At 40.6% G+C, this 18,679-nt stretch overlaps 2 protein-coding genes across 3 annotated transcripts; both read left to right on the top strand.

Moving 5' to 3' along the window:
• Positions 1–3,170: 3,170 nt before the first annotated feature.
• On the top strand, positions 3,171–13,648 carry piga (phosphatidylinositol glycan anchor biosynthesis, class A). Of its 2 annotated transcripts, XM_085135077.1 has the most exons (8): positions 3,171–3,378; positions 5,612–6,094; positions 6,171–6,285; positions 6,364–6,441; positions 8,312–8,444; positions 8,784–8,916; positions 11,442–11,648; positions 12,491–13,648. In XM_085135077.1, exons 2-8 carry the CDS (start codon positions 5,648–5,650, stop codon positions 12,731–12,733), a joined length of 1,356 nt encoding a protein of 451 aa, XP_084991203.1. In that variant the 5' UTR covers positions 3,171–3,378; positions 5,612–5,647; the 3' UTR covers positions 12,734–13,648. The 2 variants fall into 2 exon arrangements, with proteins under 2 accessions (XP_084991203.1, XP_084991202.1); XM_085135076.1 differs by having other exon boundaries at positions 3,192–3,378; positions 6,171–6,441.
• A 151-nt stretch (positions 13,649–13,799) lies between these two features.
• asb11 (ankyrin repeat and SOCS box containing 11) lies at positions 13,800–18,536 on the top strand. Its single transcript, XM_085135084.1, has 7 exons — positions 13,800–14,206; positions 14,439–14,518; positions 14,620–14,727; positions 16,078–16,228; positions 16,310–16,444; positions 17,337–17,525; positions 17,746–18,536. Exons 1-7 carry the CDS (start codon positions 14,110–14,112, stop codon positions 17,868–17,870), a joined length of 885 nt encoding a protein of 294 aa, XP_084991210.1. The 5' UTR covers positions 13,800–14,109; the 3' UTR covers positions 17,871–18,536.
• Positions 18,537–18,679: the final 143 nt, after the last annotated feature.

Here is an 18,679-nt window from a genome sequence, read left to right as displayed (position 1 = left end):
CCTGGATCTCCTCCATGCCTGCTTCATGCCCTGGGGGACGGGGTTATGGCTCTCTACATCCTCTAGCAGACCATTACATGGGGAAACCATTTGAATACAAGCGCGCCGATCCACACAGGTGTGCACATGGGTGTTCACTATTCGTAGACTTAAATCACACCTTTCTTGGCTGCTACTTCAAAGCACATTGTGCGCTGTCTGTCCTGCGTGCTGCACAACAACATTCAATATTTAGTATTTGAATTTACACTTAGCTAGATTAATGCGATGGTGTTGTGTATAGTATGTTGCATTGTTTTGTTTTTTTTTTTGCTTGTTTTCTATTCTTTTTCTCTCAACAGGTGATCCCGGAGATATTTTTTCTTCCCCCCTTTCTCACTGTCCCTCTCCCCTTCTGTTTTTCTTTTCCTTCCTCTTTCTTTCTCCCTTTCCTATCCCTCACTCATGTCTGTCCCGTCTGTAACAACTGAAAATAAAATAAATAATAAAAACAAAGGTCGATCAAATGGACCAATACGGCAATGCCATGATGATCCATTTGGCAAAATAAATCCATTGGGTATCCTTGTTGGTCTTCAGACAACAATTCTGACGGCTAAAGAACCAAATGGGACAGGCGAAAAAAAAAAAAAAAAAAAAAAAAAAAGCAGGCTTAGGCTACAAAAAGATTTCCCAAGCCTTGAACATCCCACGGAGCACTGTTCATGCCATCATTCAGAAATGGAAGGAGTATGGCACAACTGTAAACCTACCAAGACAAGGCCGTCCACCTAAACTCACAGGCCGAACAAGGAGCTGATCAGAAATGCAGCCAAGAGGCCCATGGTGACTCTGGACAAGCTGCAGAGATCTACAGCTCAGGTGGGGGAATCTGTCCATAGGACAACTATTAGTCGTGCACTGCACAAAGTTGGTCTTTATGGAAGAGTGCAAGAAGAAAGCCATTGTTAACAGAAAACCATAAGAAGTCCCGTTTGCAGTTTGCCACAAGCCATGTGGGGGACACAGCAAACATGTGGGGACACAGCAAACATGTGGAAGAAGCTGCTCTGGTCACATGAGACCAAAATGCAAAACACTATGTGTGGAAAACTAACACTGCACATCACTCTGAACACACCATCCACACTGTCAAATATGGTGGTGGCAGCATCATGCTCTGGGGGTGGTTCTCTTCAGCAGGGACAGGGAAGCTGGTCAGAGTTGATGGGAAGATGGATGGAGCCAAATACAGGGAAATCTTGGAAGAAAACTCTTGGAGTCTGCAAAAGACTTGAGACTGGGGCGGAGGTTCACCTTCCAGCAGGACAACAACCCTAAACATAAAGCCAGGGCAACAATGGGATGGTTTAAAACAAAACATATTCATGTGTTAGAACGGCCCAGTCAAAGTCCAGATCTAAATCCAATCGAGAATCTGTGGCAAGATCTGAAAACTGCTGTTCACAAACGCTGTCCATCTAATCTGACTGAGCTGGAGCTGTTCTGCAAAGAAGAATGGGCAAGAATTTCAGTCTGTAGATGTGCAAAGCTGGTAGAGACAGACCCTAAAAGACTGGCAGCTGGAACTGCAGCAAAAGGTGGTTCTACAAAGTATTGACTCAGGGGGCTGAATAATTACGCACACCCCACTTTTCAGTTATTTATTTGTAAAAAATGTTTGGAATCATGTAGGATTTCCACTTCTCACGTGTTCACCACTTTGTGTTGGTCTTTCACCTGGAATTCCAATAAAATTGATTCATGTTTGTGGCTGTAATGTGACAAAATGTGGGAAAGTTCAAGGGGGCCAAATACTTTTGCAAGCCACTGTATATACCAGATGCCAGGTTTTGTTTTTTGTTTTTGTTTTTTTTAACTTTTATAAATAAGTAGGTTTAGGGTAATGTGTATAATGTATAGTTAATAGGAAAAAACATTCAGGAGCCAAGTAAGAAATTTGTAAATTATGTTGCTTAACTGTGAAACATCACTGTACTATGTAGCCGTGCAGCTCTGGTCCCTTTTTGGGAATTAGGTCAGTAGCCTTGAATCTGTGACTGCAGTCAGGACAGTATGCCAAAATTTGACGAATGGAGAAGTGTAATGAAATGTAAATGTGTGGCCCTTTTCAGCACCAAAAAGAAAATTATATATATATATATATATATTTTTTTTTTAAAAAGAGAGTAAAACAAACATTTTGTTCAGCAATAAAGTGTTTTTAAACTGCATGATGGGTAACTTTTATTTCCTTTTCAGATATTTCATTTCTCTTTAAAGAACCATGAACACTTGCACACCACATGCTTCAAGAAGAACACAGATCCTGTTTTTGTGTTGTTGTTGGTTTTTTTTGTCAAGTGTAGCACACTTTCAGTACTCCATCACATAAGAGTCCTGCATGCAAAACTGCAGTATCAACAAAAAATGTTTTTGTTGTGACAAAGTAACAACATGCAGTAGATGTCTGCTGTAACTAATGTACAGTCATGCAACACAGGACATAATTTAAAAAATGAAGTAAATAAAACCTCAGATATTACCTCAGTGTCATTTTTTATTGATTAAAAAATTAAGCCAAATACAAAAGCATGTGTATTAAATCAAGTACACACTATGATTCAAAAGATCGTATAGCCAGTTTTACTATTGTGGCTTTATCAGTCTTTCACATCACTGTGGAGAAATATTTGACTGTCTGTTTCCATTCACTGAGGTTTGCAGTCATTCATGCGTGACTCTTCTGAGGTTCTGCCACAGCCAGTGAGTCGAGATGAGGGCTGAACTTTCTACTGTGCCATTACAACATATTTATTATTTTCTTTTTAAGCCACTCATTACTAGATTTTTCCTGATTCTTCACATGCCAACCTGGTTTTGGATCACTGCTTCAGTCTGTCATTTGTATCAGTGTTTTGTTTTTCACAGAATTTTATATATTTAAGGAAAATATTGCAAAACCTTAATTGTAAAGGCTTAGTCTATAAACAGCGGTAATTTAAGTTACAAGTTGATAATGCTGTGGAATAAAAGTGTGTAAGTAAATCGTCCCCATTACTTCACTTTATTGTGTGACTTTAATATTAAAACAACAACAGCAACAAAGCACAAAAAACATGCATGGTGATAATTTCTGGATTTAGCATTCGCACTAAAAGACGTTTATAACGAGTAAGTATGAAAGAAAAACGAATCTTAACCTTTGGTTTTATTTTACTTGTAAAAAAAACCCTCAAAGTTTAAATGTCGTTTCACTTCCTTGCAGTATACGTCAGCTACCACGTTCCCAGTGACGTAGAAAACACCAGGAAGTAACACAGGCGGCTAAGTGGCTAGCTCGGGGCTAGCATGTAGAAATGAAATCAAATCTGGAAAAAGACTGACTTTCCACCCACGGTAAGGCAGGTTGGACTGTGAAAGCGGTTCGCTGCGATGCTTGTTAAGGTTAAATGCGAAGAGGTGTTTGTCTCCATGACGTTTATATATAATGCGAACAAGTGTAAAGCCTAAATGCACTGGAGCTTAGAGGAGTTTGATACCTCACATCAGCAAATCCGTTCAAGTGTTTTGTTTCGGTTAGTAGTAGGGAACTTATAGACATGGCAGTACTCTCGGTTTGGGGTTGTCTGTGAGCTGATATCGAACCCCCACTCACTGCAAACATGTATGTATCCATATCATCATATGGATACAAGCCTATTCAGACTGCGCTGCAAAGGTTACTTTGGATGACAATGACCAAGGCAAAGGGTCAAAAGGTTTCTTCTTTATTTCAACTTTTTAAATGTTAAATAAAATTGAACATCTCAGCTACAAATCGGCTGCAAAGTTTTAATGTGCGGCTTTGTTGACACTGTCAGAGAGGTGTTGACGTGTAGTGGTGAGATTTTTGTGTGTTTCTAATTATAAGCAATGGAATCACATTTCAGGACAGGTGGACCCAGCAAAGTTTTCTGCCCTTACAAGTGTTTCCAAGGTGCAGGTAGAAGAGGATAAAAACTCAAGAAGTTAAAGCCACAGCAACACTTGCAGGTCAAAGACCAGTGTTGTGGCACGACCAGTCAGAATGCCCATATTACTTTAGGCTTCTTAACTAGGGCTGGGTATCGTCACTGATTTCTAGAATGGATTCAATTCCGATTCACAGGGTCCCGAATCGATTCGATCCACGATTCGATTTAATTCGATTCGATTCGATTCACTTTGATTTGAATCTGGGAAATTTTGACAGTCAGAAATATTATAATTCAGATCAGTACATTTACATATTTTTGTATCTATAAAAAGGAAGCTGACACACCAAGACTTTATCAAAGGTGTGAGCATCACAGCAGAGGCCTTTGTGTCAAAGTAGCTGAGGATAAAACACAGAAAAACATGAAGGTGATTTTCCTGTTCTGGGATTTTATAAAAATTTTCTGCAGTAGATCAAAAACGAAAGAAAACCATTAATCAACACATGAACATTACCTCTGAAGTTACAGCGGTTTTATTAGAGACAAGGCTGAGCGTTTTGCATTTTGCATAATTTTAAAAAGTTTAAATTTGTTCAGCATTGAACGGCAGAAATTAGGTTTTATTTTCGGAAGTATATAAAACGAAAAAAAAAAAACCGTCGGCCGACAGCGCTGTAAACAACGGTAGACTTGTGCGTAACAAGCAAGCGAATAATGCAGAAAACAGTACAGGGAGAGAGGGAGAGAGAGGGAGAGAGAAAGAGCAAGCATGAGAGAGAGCTGTGCATCTTGGTCGAAGCAAAACAATAAAAGTCAGAGTGAATTCATGACGACGTTTATGTGAAGCCTAGTTTGGATCTTCTTTTGCTGCTGGTTCGGTCAATATTGTTTGGAGAGAGATAAAACTAACAGCTTTAGAATCAGCGCATAAAGGGCGTGAACACAAAGCGCGGACCGCCGACAGATCAGAATCAGCGCGCTGTCGGCTTTCAGCCCCGACTGTGAGAAAGGCAACATCTCACTGATTCTGATCCGTGGTTGGGCTGTGTGTTTAAGTCTTTGTGCAGAATCCATGTTCCTGCTCTCATTTACTGTCTTAGCTGTTTGGTGGTTGTTGAAATTTTGTGAGATTTCACCAGAGATTCTGGCATTTCGGGCAAAATAAATTTATATTAAAAAAATCGATTCAGGATTTTAATGAATCGATTTTACGTTATCCAAGCCAGAATCGATTTTAATCGATAAATCGATTATAAAAACCCACCCCTATTCTTAACCACTTATCCAATTCAAGGTCACAAGACGCTGGTGCCCTTCACATGTATCATGTATTATTGAGTGAGAATCTGGGTGTTCATATAATAATATATCTATCACCCTTTTTTTGTTAATATATTACTTTATAATACTTTTTTTCATCAACGATTCAACTGATTCAGGTCAAATATATTTACTTTGAAAAATGATTAGCTTAAAAAGTCACTGATGGGAAGCCTCTTTTTTTCCCCAGTAATGTTTTTAATTATTAATCCTTTATTTATCCAGGTAAAAATCTCATTGAGATTCAAATCTCATTTCCAAGACTTGGCATCATGGCAGCAAAAGTCAAAACCCATACAACACATAATCCATTAGAATTATACTTATTGTTAACTATTAACTATTTCTTTCAGCACTGATCAAGTACAGAGACACTCAAGAAGCATACCATGGGTCAGCGCCGGAAAGTGGCAGCAGGGAATAACCCTTCATCTCAGAGAAACTCTGGAGTTTCTGCACAGGCTGCCAGGGTCCACAGCAGGAAGCACAACATCTGCATGGTGTCTGACTTTTTCTATCCAAACATGGGAGGAGTAGAAAGTCACATTTACCAACTCTCCCAGTGCCTGATTGAAAAGGGGCACAAGGTGGTAATCGTCACTCACGCCTACGGCAGGAGGAAGGGTGTCCGGTACCTGACCAATGGCCTGAAGGTCTACTACCTGCCCCTGCAAGTGATGTACAACCAGTCCACAGCCACCACCTGCTTCCACAGTCTCCCGCTGATGCGCTGTGTGTTTGTCAGGGAGCGGATCACCGTCGTGCATGCACACAGCTCGTTTTCTGCCATGGCCCATGATGCATTGTTCCACGCTAAGACCATGGGTCTTAACACAGTACGTGATTCAGGTAATTTCATGTGTTTCTAACATGATTCTGTTTAAATCGCTAAAGAGTGTTTGTCATTTGCAGGTTTTCACTGACCACTCGCTCTTTGGCTTTGCTGACCTCAGCTCTGTCCTGACCAACAAGCTCCTGACTGTGTCGCTGTGTGACACCAACCACATTGTGTGTGTGTCCTACACAAGTAAGGAGAACACAGTTCTACGCGCAGCACTCAACCCAGAGATAGTGTCCGTTATTCCCAACGCTGTCGATCCTACAGACTTCACACCAGACCCCTCCCAGCGACAAGATGACAGGATCACAATTGTTGTCATCAGCCGTCTCGTCTATCGGAAAGGTACTGAGAAATTGTTTTAGACGCTGTTGCGTCTACTTGGAGCAGCGAGGTGCTATGCTGAATAGGTCACAGTCCTTTGTTCAGGCCCTCATCCTACAACAAGTATTTTACAGTACTTAATACAATAATACAGTGCTGTGCAAATGGCTTGAGCCACCCAACTTTATGTTTCAAGTAGCTTAAAACTTAAGATATCTTGGTATGGTGTGTAGTGTGTCCTTACATTTAAGGAAACTGGAGAAGTGGAGGACAAAAGAATAAGTGACAGTCTTTAAAAATCTATCTACAGCAGATGAAGAGTACCTGAAAGTGATGTGCTTAAGAAACAGGAAAAAATCCAACAGACCTGATACAGTAAGAGAGAGATGCACCTGGACCTTCAGCTGATCCATGTACCTACAATTCACTGAAAACTTATCAAGAATGGTGTCAGTGGAAGAGTACCAAATTACACAAGAACTGGACTGCAAATGAGGGGCAGCAGCTCTTATGGGTGAAGGATCCAAATTTGACATTTTTAGTTAAAATCATTGTTGTTATTATTATTATTGTTTGAAGACGGGCAGGGAGAGAAACAGTCATTTGTAAAACATGCTGGAAGCTCTGCTAGTTCAGGAAAAGCATCCGGAAAGAAAAATGTGCAATCAAACCTGCGCTTAAAGGGCACAGTATATGTATCTTTGTTTCACTTAATAGTTTTAGAGCTACAGAAATAAAAATTCAAGCGGGGTTCCTCAAGGATCAGTTCTCGGTCCATTACGCTTTAATTCTTAGTGCTCCCACTTGGCACTTTCATAAAAAATCATAATACACCCTGTCAGTCTTGCATAGATGATACAGTTGCTCCTATCTTTTACTTCTGTTCATAAACCAGTGAGCTTCGTTGATGACAGTAACTTCTGGATCTCTCAAAATGTTTTAGAACTGAACAGAGACGAATCAGAATCAGGCTGCAGATGTGGCTGCGCCAAAAAGAAAACAGCGAAAGTATACACATCAGGGACAAGAGGAGAAAAAAAAGAACTCTACTCAAACTGGGCTCCTAACTGGGAGACCAGTTTGAGGACAGTAAAAAAAAAAAACACCAGCACAAAAAAGCACATGAATATTCGCCTCTTACACCATGTAAAAGGACGGGTGTGTGTGTGTGTGTGTGTGTGTGTGTCCCCGTCCCCCCTGTGTTCACCCGGTTAAGCAAAAGTCAACAGTCCTCAGCCGACACATGTGTCCTTCAAGGGTAGGGGCAGAGAGACTAAACACAGTCCCGTCATCAGGGAAGAATTTGTTGTTCCGGAGCGGCATGAGTGAGGCAGATGGTTGTTTGGGTTAATGTGAACAACTGCATCCAATTGTAATGCAGAATTACCTGAAAAATCCTTTTATTGGTTTATAAAACTCACACTGGTTTGACCTCCCAGTGCAATAAGTTACACTACACCTAGACCTCTCAGGTCATCAGGCGTAGATCTTTTAACTGTTCTCAGAAGAAGATCAAAGCATGCCAAGAAAGCTTACCGTTACTGTAGATGTGTTCTTTGGAACAAGGTGCCTGCTGACCCAAGATGACTTGCATCTGTGCCAACAAACAAAAGCACGGGCTTATTGTTTGTGTGTGTGTTTGTGTGTGTGTGAGAGAAACTTGGACTTTATCTCTTTGTAAATTTTGTTGTTTTCACTGTCTTAAGACATTATAGACTTACTCTTATTTTGATGTATTTACCTTCTATGTTAAGAACATCAAGGTTACATGTAATGAAATGTACTATGTAACTAAAATAGCCATTGCCTTTGCCTTCCATATGAATCTCAGTAGAGAACTGCATCACTCTAATAGTGGAAGGAAGTCTTCACTTTCTTTCCTTCTTTGCAGGAATTGATCTTCTTGGTGGAATAATCCCGGAGCTTTGTCTCAAACATCCTTACCTCCACTTCCTGATTGGCGGAGAGGGACCAAAGAGAATTGTTCTGGAGGAAGTGAGGGAGAAATACCAACTACATGACAGGTACTGCTGGATGCGCTTATTTCCTGAGATAATGATGTTGGCATCTTTCAGGATCTATTAAAGCATGTCTAAGTATTTGTATATTAAATTGTGTCTGTAATACAGCTTTAATTCACTTTTCTTTCCACAGGAGAAAATCTCATATAAAGAAACTTTCTGTAGTATATTAAAGAACCAACACTGTTATAGAATTTAATTAACTGGAATTTACTGCCATTGTTTTGTGTTTCCTTTACGTTTATTCAACACCTGGAAATGATTGTAGATTAGTAGATAAACCCAGGGTCAATCACTGGGTTCCTGAGTAAAGGTGCTACCACTGTGTTTTGATCTGCACAGGGTACGTCTGCTGGGCGCTCTGGAGCACAAAGATGTGCGTGGGGTTTTGGTTCAAGGCCACATCTTCCTCAACACGTCGCTCACTGAAGCGTTCTGCATGGCCATTGTGGAAGGAGCCAGCTGTGGACTGCAGGTTTGCTGCAGTTTCTGTTCCTCCAGCAATAAACCACATTAAGTTCCACTGTGATGCGGTTAGCTGCTGTCTGACAGATCTGTCATTGATACACAAGGTCAGTGATATGAAGTCCAGTAGCAGTGACTCTCTGTGTCAGGATTTCCTTATTTCACTTTAAGTGAAACAGCTTTTTTGAGATAAACACACCAAACATTTGAGAATATTTCTTTAATACAAATGGGAGAGGGCACATCTTGCTGCTACAAACATGCCACAACCTGAAGGATGGTTTAACCAGATTAGCTACATGATGTTATTAGATTGTGGGGGTAAACTTGTACATGCTTGTCATTACATGGTGCAATATTTCCCTCTAGCTTTATCATAGTATCGATTTTAACATCTCGTTTACTCACCATTTAGCGTGCCAATCTCTTAAGCTAATGGCACAGCCAGTCATTTTAATGGAAACAGGCCAATATGTGACCTAAGTTGCCCCCAGTAGTCATCCGAGGGGCGACAGATCTAACACTGAATCTTTAGACCTTAAGCTCAGTTCATGTCACAAATCTAAGCAAAAAAATGCAGATAAACTTTTAGTTTTTTATAGAATATATAATAATGAAAATTGGACTTTATCAAGACGAGGCACTTTCAGATCACAGAAGAAGCTCTGTGAAAGCCCATTCGGCCACGCGGAGCCGGCACAACTCAGTTGAAGATGGTGAAGTGTTCTTGTGGCAGATTTGCCATGGGCGTGTGCAGCTCATCTCATACCGCTGCTTAAAAAAACTGAAGTACATGAGGGAGACGTGGGAGAGGGAGGATAGACCTTTATGTAAGAGCGGCAAATGCCAGACAGCAGCTAACCGCATCACAGTGGAACTTAATGTGGTTTATTGCTGGAGGAACAGAAACTGGAAATGTCATTCTTGTTATTTCGTGACGTTAGACCCACAGATGGAAAAAAGTAACCTGAGAATCCATGAGAGAATCCTCTTACCTCCAGGTTATTTCCAAAAGAAATTACGTTGGGAGCTTAATTTCTTTTGGAATGAAAATGCCTTCGAGCTAACAAACAGGCCCATTTGTTATTCATTCCTACTAGAGGGAATCCTCAGGTTTTATAACTATGGGGGAAAAAAACGGGGAAACACACGCAGGTGGCATTTAATAACGTAATACCCTTTTGAACTTTCTTAGTCAGACTGTATGATGAGTTATACCCTTTTTTGCAGATTCTTACACAGATATGCGTACAGAGATTACACAAAAAATAATTGCTAATGGGAAGACGCATCAGGTAACCACTCTTTATCTGTGATTTATTGGGACACGTAGGTTGGACATAAAGTTGAACATAAGTTGAACTGTGTCATAACACAGGGCAAGAAAGGAGACAAGCACAATGCAGCAACTTATAGTGTAAAGTGTGAATGCTGGTGGATGTGTATATTTACAAAAAGACCTATATACACATTTATCTTTAACACCTTGAGCTCAATCAATAATTAATCTATCAATAAAAATGTTTTTAAAGACAATTCAGTTTGTAAACATTAAATTCTTTACTTTAACTTTATTTTGTTAGTAATATTCCAGTAAAGTGGAGTTTACTTGGGAAGCTTTTGGATGTTGATTGCTGTCATACAAACTTACCAGACACTTTATTAGGTACACCTCACAGGTACAGGGTTAGACACTGTTTTGCCTTCAGAACTGCCTAAATTCCTCATGGCACAGAAATGGATGGTGGATGTGCAGCTGTCATGATAGCATCAGACAGCTGCACATCCACAATGGGAACCTCCCTTTCCTTTAAATCTCAAAGCTCAGTCCACTTGAGCTAATTGTGATGTTCAAGAAACCAGTTTGAGATGATTTGAGCTTTGTGACACTGTGTGTTATCCTACTGGAAGCACCCAAGATAAGGTGGGCATGCTGTGGTCATGAAGTAATTGACATGATTACCAACAGTACTCAGTTAAGATCAGTGCTCAGCTGGTCCTCAGGGGCCTGAAGTGTGCCAAGAAAATACCCCGACATTAGTCTGCACTGTTGATGCAAAGCAGGATAGAGGTCCTCTGACATCAACAAGGCATTTTCTCCCAGAGAACTCCGGAGCATGGAATATTTTCTTCCTTTTGGCTGATCAGATATTTGCTATAACAAGCAGCTAAACAGGTGTACCTAATAAAGTGGCTAGCCAATGCATTTCATTTTCCATGACTCCTAATCTTTATAACTTTGTACATCTTTGATTAAAATTGTCACGTTACCATAGTGATATGAAAGTGGGTACACCCTGACATCACTGTTTGAGGTTCCAGGTACAGCAGAGCTTCCTTTTTCAGGTGTCCACAGAGAGCTGCAGTGCTAGATTTAGCTTGAGGCCAAACACACACAGTGGAATTTTGCTAATAATCATTCCAGGACATATTTTATACTTTGGGAAAACTTCTGTTTTTCTGTTCTCTCTTTTGTGTGTGTGTGCGTGTGTGTATTTGTTTGTCAGCATCTGTTTTTTGTCTCTGTTTTGTTAGGTGGTTAGCACTCGTGTGGGAGGCATTCCAGAGGTGTTACCTGAGGATTTGATTACCCTGTGTGAACCCACCGTCCGTTCATTGTGCGCCGGTCTGGAAGCGGTCATCGCTCTGCAACGATCGGGCAACGTCCCGTCGCCTGCTTCCATTCACGTGCGTGTGAGAAACCTCTACACCTGGAGGAATGTTGCGGAGAGGACCGAGAAAGTAGGTTCACCAAAGACACCCACACTGGATCGTGTGCATGTAACAGCTTGTTTTACATTTTTGAAGAAAATGCTATCAAAGCATAACATTTTATTGTGGAAAATAAAAGACACAGCTGTGCCCTTTCATCACAAGGACATTTTCATAAATTGAAAACAGCAACTACTCTGAATCTTGATCAGATAAGTCATTGGACGACTGCACCATCAGATAAGGCGTCCAGATTACCAGACTTTGCATAAACTCGTTTTCTCTAAACATTGCCCACAGTATCTGATTTCCAAAAAACTCTCTCTCTTGCTTCATGCTTAGAAACGTGTGAGGTAAGAGATAAAAAGCTGAGGCACATCAAATTTATCTTGAGTGTCCTTTTTTTCTTTAATTGTACAACATGCATTTTGTTTTTTGCTATTTCCAAAGTGCTTGGCATTTGGCTCTGTTAAACAATGGCATACCTTAAAAAAAAATAAGCTAGCAGTGTGTTAAAGTGCACTCTGAAGTCAATGTCAATTTGTAAGCAGAGCCCGGCCTGTGAAACATCACGGCACATTCAGGTACACCCTGTGAACTCTCAAAACTTGTATTCAAATAGCCAGTATGGTTTTTAACATACAGAAGTTTCTGTAATCAGCCATTTTTTCTTCTTCTTTCACAGCATTTTTAAAAAATAAACACAGCAAAACAACAACAACAACAAAAGTCGATTTCAGTTTTTAGAATTTCTAAAACAAATCCAAATCTAATCCTAAAAAAATGTATTCCAGTTTATGGCTAGGTGGTGTTTTTTACATGTTTAACTACTGAAGGATACTAAGGTGATCAATGTGTTTTTTCCCTGTCAGGTGTACGACAGGGTGGTGGGGGAGGAAGTTCTTCCCCTGGACAGACGGTTACGGAGGCTGAGGGCTCACTGCGGCCCCGTCGCTGGCTCCATCTTTGCGTTTGTGGCCGTGCTGGACTTCCTCTTCCTGCTGCTCCTGCAGTGGCTGATGCCAGACGGGGTCATGGATCTTGCCGTCGACGCCACAGGCCCTCAGCGACAGTGGAGACAGGAAAAGAGACATAAAAATGAGGCTTACTCCTGATGTGCCACGGAGAGAGCAACAGAAACAGAAAGTTGATGACAGTGACCTCTCAGCACCTCTGCCTCTCTTCAAACTGCTTATATAAGTTTCGTATGTGATCTTCATGGTGCGGGCTAACATTTTGTTTACATTTACTCACCAAAAGGGAGTTGGTGGAAGACACTTTTTTAAATAACTGGAATTTGTTGCACACCTTGAGAATTTATAAGCACTTTTTGAAAATGTAAAGATTTTGAACATAGGGGGTAAAGGGCTGGCTGCTTGTAAGCTCACAGGGAAACAAAGCTACTGTAACTTACTTATTGAGAGACCTCAAAGTTTGTTTTTTAAATAAAATCCACTGTTTTGTGAAGCGTGTCAGAGCATGTTTGTTTATCATGAATGCCATGGCTCCGTAGTGCAGCGGTGTAAACACTCCTACCTGCTGCGGTACCTTTGTGAATGAGGAAGCGTCTAAAAGTAGCTTTCGTGATTGCCACTCCTTTGAAACCTGCGAGCTTTTTTTTTTTTCTTTTCTTCAAATGATAAGTAAACTTTCAGAAAACCCAACGTGGGAACTAAAGTGTACTTTCTAATATATATGGTATGTGCTATGTTCTCACATGTAATCTTTGCAGATCCTGGAGAGGCATCAAACAAATATTTCTTTTGTAGATGAATCTGATTGTAAGGAAGAGTGCCAAAAAAATCACAGCCTTGTGAAAAAGGAGCTGATAAGGAGGTGTCGCTCTTCAGGGTCAGCGACGGGGATTTGCAAGACAGAAACAAACATCATATCAAGAAGTTCAGCATGTGTTCAATGTTAAGCCAAAATGTTTCTGTTGGAGCTAGGGACTTTTTTTTGTTAGTTTAAGGCAGGGGTCCCCAATCCCAGTCCACGAGGGCCGGTGTCCTGCAGGTTTTTGATCTCACCCTGGGTCAACACACCTGAATTACATGATTAGTTCATTACCAGGCCTCTGGAGAAATTCAAGACATGTTGAGAAGGTAATTTATCCATTTAAATCAGCTGTGATGGATCAAGAAGACATCTAAAACCTGCAGGGACACTGGCCCTCGTGGACTGAGTTTGGGGACCCCTGGTTTAAGGCATTTCATTTAGTTCATGTGGCAATAATATATTTAAGGGTCTTATGGGGCTTGTCCTGGTCTGTGTGTCTTTAAGTGCTTTGCTGAAGACACCTCAAGATCATTCTAGCAACTATTGTAATGTAATGCACATACCGTTAACTCTGGCCATGCACTGGGGTGAGAGTGGGTGGAAAGTGGTAATGTGGGGGAGGTGACCAAGGGCCCAGATAAGAGAGTGAGGAAGGCCGGATTCAGGTTTGTGTATCTTGCTGGGTGAAGAAATCTGCTGCTGTTTCATTTTCATCATGGCTGCTGTGCAAACAGACGTTTCCCTGTGGTCGCAACCTTGGCAGAGGCCTTTGTCCATCTACGGAGGGTTGGTGTGTAACTCGCTGATGGCTGGTGAGTTTAATGTTTGTATGTTTTTTTTGCATCACAGTGTTTCAGGCCTAAAAGCTTTCCGTGTGAAGTCTGTAGACAATAAAATCTGGGATGAAACCGGTTTAGCATTTTAGGGTTGGGGGTCATGTTGAGAAACCAGAAGTGTGTATGTATGTGGATGAGGTTACAGTGGTCGTGGTCTTTGTGCTTTCTGAATGTGGAAACATAACTAATTTGATTCTCTGTGTCTCAGACTTCTGGTCTGACAGAACTCCGCTCCATGAAGCGGCCTTTCAGGGCAGACTCCTCCACCTCAGGGCCCTTATCGCTCAGGTAACCTTAAATCTTGATTTGTACGTCGAGTACTTACAGTCTACAACCCGAAGACTTCTTGAAAAGAAGTCGTATGAAAATCCTCTGATCTCTCCCTGCAGGGCTTCCATGTTGACACAGTCACCATGGACGGGGTCACGCCGCTCCACGAGGCTTGCCTCGGGGGTCGTTACGCTTGTGCCAAGTTTCTTCTGGATAATGGAGCAAATGTAAGAAGGAACAGATAAATTTTTCTGTCATCAAAAAACCCCATAAGTTTTATTTTGCTTATCCTTTTTGAAATTGATGCCTGATGGAGATTATAGATCATTTGGCTATTGTCCAAAACAAATGTGAGGCTAGGCATACATTTGATTTATGTGACGTGAGATAATTAGGTCATTGCTCACTCTTGGTATTTCTTTCTTAGACAAACAAAGACTTGGAAAATGATTCTGTTTAACTTGTCTAGCATTAAGGTTTCATCAAAAAGGAAAGAAAAACCCACAGAAGTATAAGAACGTCATATCGTAAACCCTCCTTTGTTGTGCTAGCATGGTCTCAAACACGTTTCAGAACCTCAAAACTTTGAAATTATGTACAGATGTGCCCTAAAGAGGTTACAGAAAAGGCTACATTTTTAAAAAATAGATTAAATTGAGAGAATATGGGTTGGAAATGCAGACATTTAAAGTCTTTTTTTTTTCCCAAATAAAGATTATTTTTGCACTCATAAGATGAATTACTTTATCTGATATTTTGTATTTAGTGATAAGAATTTATGTACCGTCTCATTGCTTCGATCATACATGAAAGCGCATGCCTTCACTTTTGATTTGAAAAGTATTTGATGTATTGAAACTCAAACCTAAACTTCACATACACTAATAAAACACTGGGGGTGGAGGGAATCTAAGAATTCGTTTTATCATTGTAAAGTTGATATAAAGACTTTGCATTGTGTCACAAGAGAGTAAACCCAGCAAATGGACTTTAGGCCTTCATGTATTAAAAACAACCCCTATATTTAAAATTATATTAGCTTGTCCAGCTAAATAATCAGAATATTAGTGAGGGCTTATGTGTAAGTGCCCCAATAACCTCATGGATGGATGGATGGATGTTATAAAAATGGCTGTATTTTTAAATAGTTAATGCAGTTCTTTTGGTAAACCAATTAATTTACAGCTGAAAAAATCTGCACCTCGGTCACATCTCAGTTGCTTGATTTGATTGGTTTGAGCATCGTACTCACTTTCCAGTAAAGTTCACTACAGGATCCCTGAAATTGTGCAGTTCAAACAGAGCTGAGCTCATTTGCGAACTCACAGATTCTCCCGCTTTAACACAGATTTTTTATTTTCACACGTTTTAAACCACATCTGGTGTTTTTGCTGAAGAGTTTAGATTTTCCTGGAGAAAGGTCAGAGCTGAAATCTGCATGCAAAGAGGCCTTCAGTTGTTGGTTGTCTCGTGTGTTTGCTCTGTTTGAGCATTTGTGTATGTTTGTGTCACATGCATGAATAAATAAATGAGGCACACTCTTTTGGATGCATTTCCTCACAAACATCATTCTCAAGGCAATGGCAGTGTCAACAGATGGCGCCACACCTCTCTTCAATTCCTGCAGCAGCGGGAGCGCTGCCTGCCTCAAGCTCATCCTGCAGCACAGTGCCTCCATCCACACCACCTACCAGCTGGCATCTCCAATCCATGAGGCTGCCAAGAAAGGTACACAAAGGTATCCATTTGCAAGAAATTTCTGGTTATGAATGTGGACTACATGTCAGCATTTATCATCTTCTCCTCCAGATCACAGAGAGTGCCTGGAGCTGCTGCTGTCCCGTGGAGCTCAGATTGATCTGGAGCTGCCTGACGTTGGGACGCCGCTCTACTCTGCCTGCATGGCACGGGCCGCAGCCTGCGTAGAGGTGCTGCTCTATTCAGGTAATATAAGTCAGAAATAATCACCAGTCACACCTTTGCTTTTTGTTTGTTTCAGTCATGAAAATTAAGGCACTTCAAGGCCCAGTCTGTATAATAGTCTGAAGTTTGTTTGTTTGTTTTTTTTTTAAATGGAAAAACTCCACTCTTTTAATTACACAAACCAGTCTATCAAAAAGTTGTTTCAGCAAACACAGTAACAGCTCTTTTATTCGGCGTATACATTTGTAAAAGAAAGAAAGAAAGAATCAGATTTAAAAAAGCAACTTCTTGATTCTTAAACTGAGTCAGAGTTGCAATGATTAGTTAATTATTTAATTTAGTGTTTTCTCAAACGAGAGGATTTTGTCCTTTGACATAACTTTGTTGTGAAGCTTTTCTTCTGTGCCGCCTTTCATCTTTGGGACTTAAATGCTCAAACTAGACTGCATATCTTTGAGTTTGGCTCTGCTTATCAGACAAACTGAGGCACTTGAAGGTGTCAGTTGACATTTAACACGTCTGTCTTGGATTTTGCACGTTTGAAACGATAATCGCTGAGCAAAGGTGAACCAACAGAGGAGAGAACCGTTCGTTCCAGCCATATAATATTAAAATACAGCTGACATTTTTTGTTCCTGCTGGGCTCTGAGTTACTTTTAGTGGCACGCTCTGCAGTTTCTCTCTCGTTTAAAAGCTTTTCTAATCAATCCAACCTGTCAGACGTGACAGCCAGTCTCAAAACTATTCAGAGCTGTGCTTTGGATTTATTTTTGAAAACTTTTTCATTAGTAGCTAATATATAACAACATGCTGCTTTAACAATAAATCACTTACAACACACGGATGGGTTTTAATCAGAATTGTGTGATTTGCGTGCTGTTAGGTGTTGAACTCTGTTTGCATGTTTGAGCAGGAGCAGATGTTCAGATCGGATGCGGGCCGGAGAGTCCTCTGCATGCTGCAGTTTTGGGGGGAGGAGCTGACGTTGTGCATCTTCTCCTGGACTTTGGAGCTGATGGGTGTCGCAGGAACGCCGAGGCGAAGACTCCTCTTGATCTGTCGAAGCCAAACAGCTCAGTGAGAGCTGCACTGCTGAGCAAAGGTGTGTTATTGTCCTGTCATTGTTTCATATTGTTATTATTGTTTTACATTGTTTCTTTTTAATGGCATTTTTATATTGTTAAGCACTTTGAGCATCGTCTGTCTGGAAATGTCCTATATAAATAACTTTGACTTTGACCTTGACTTTTGACCTTTTTGCACTTACATAGAGGACCCTCACTTCCTTTTATTAACAGCTGTGATCTGCCTCCTGTTCCCAGGTCCCTGCTCACTGTCTCAGCTCTGTCGTTTACGTATTCGTCGAAGTCTCGGAAAGAGTCGTCTGCACAGGGCCTCGAGCCTCTTTGTCCCTCACAGTATCAAGGACTTCCTCCTCTACCAATGACACATCTCTGCCGTCCTTTGCTGCTTTTTTTTTTTTTTTTTTTTTTGCTTCGCCATTTAAGAAGAAAGGATAAAAGGTGTCCACATTCAGAGTTTTCATCCATAGCTTCATAATTCAGATGCTTTTAGTATTATAATAACAGCTTTCTGAGAACTGCTCAATGAAATCTTTTGGATACAAGGGAGGGACGCTTCAGGATAAGCTCTGTTCATCCTGCAGGGACTTTAATGAATCAGGTTTTTGTATTTTTGTACTTTTTAGCGCTCATGAATTTTACATGATTCCAAAATGTTTTTAAAGTTGAACATCGCCAATTTTACACATCAAAGTCTTTTATGTTTGGGAGTACTTGTGCGTATATTAAAAAAAATAAGTTGTATAAAAACTGTAGCTCCACAGGAGGCTTTGTGGATGTCATTTGAATAAGCGTCAGCTGGGGGTGAAAACTGCAGATCAGACCTTTTTGTAGCTTTGTAGCAACCACAGACTGCGTGCCTGTGAGTACAACACAGGAGAATTCACACCACTAATGTTAGAGAGTTGCATTCCGGGTAATGCAGGTGGCAAGTTTTAAAAATAAAAAAAACCCCAAATCTTATGTTAAAATTCTTTTTCTCATAAATGTTTCTAATGGTTTTGTAAACTTTAAATTTGGCCTGTTTTGTTCATATTTCTATGTTTTTATTTGTGGGATCTTTCATAGTACCGTACACGGGCCGAGGTGGCCATCACACATCATCTCTCTGACATCACACAGAGTAAGACTGAGCGTTTCTGAGCACCTCACAGGATGCTTTATAACTGCTTTA

This window comes from Neolamprologus multifasciatus, chromosome 16 (genome assembly GCF_963576455.1).
Source record: "Neolamprologus multifasciatus chromosome 16, fNeoMul1.2, whole genome shotgun sequence".
NCBI lineage: Eukaryota > Metazoa > Chordata > Actinopteri > Cichliformes > Cichlidae > Neolamprologus > Neolamprologus multifasciatus.
The sequence above is the reverse complement of the archived record's forward strand: the minus strand, read 5'-3'. Positions and strand labels throughout refer to the sequence as shown.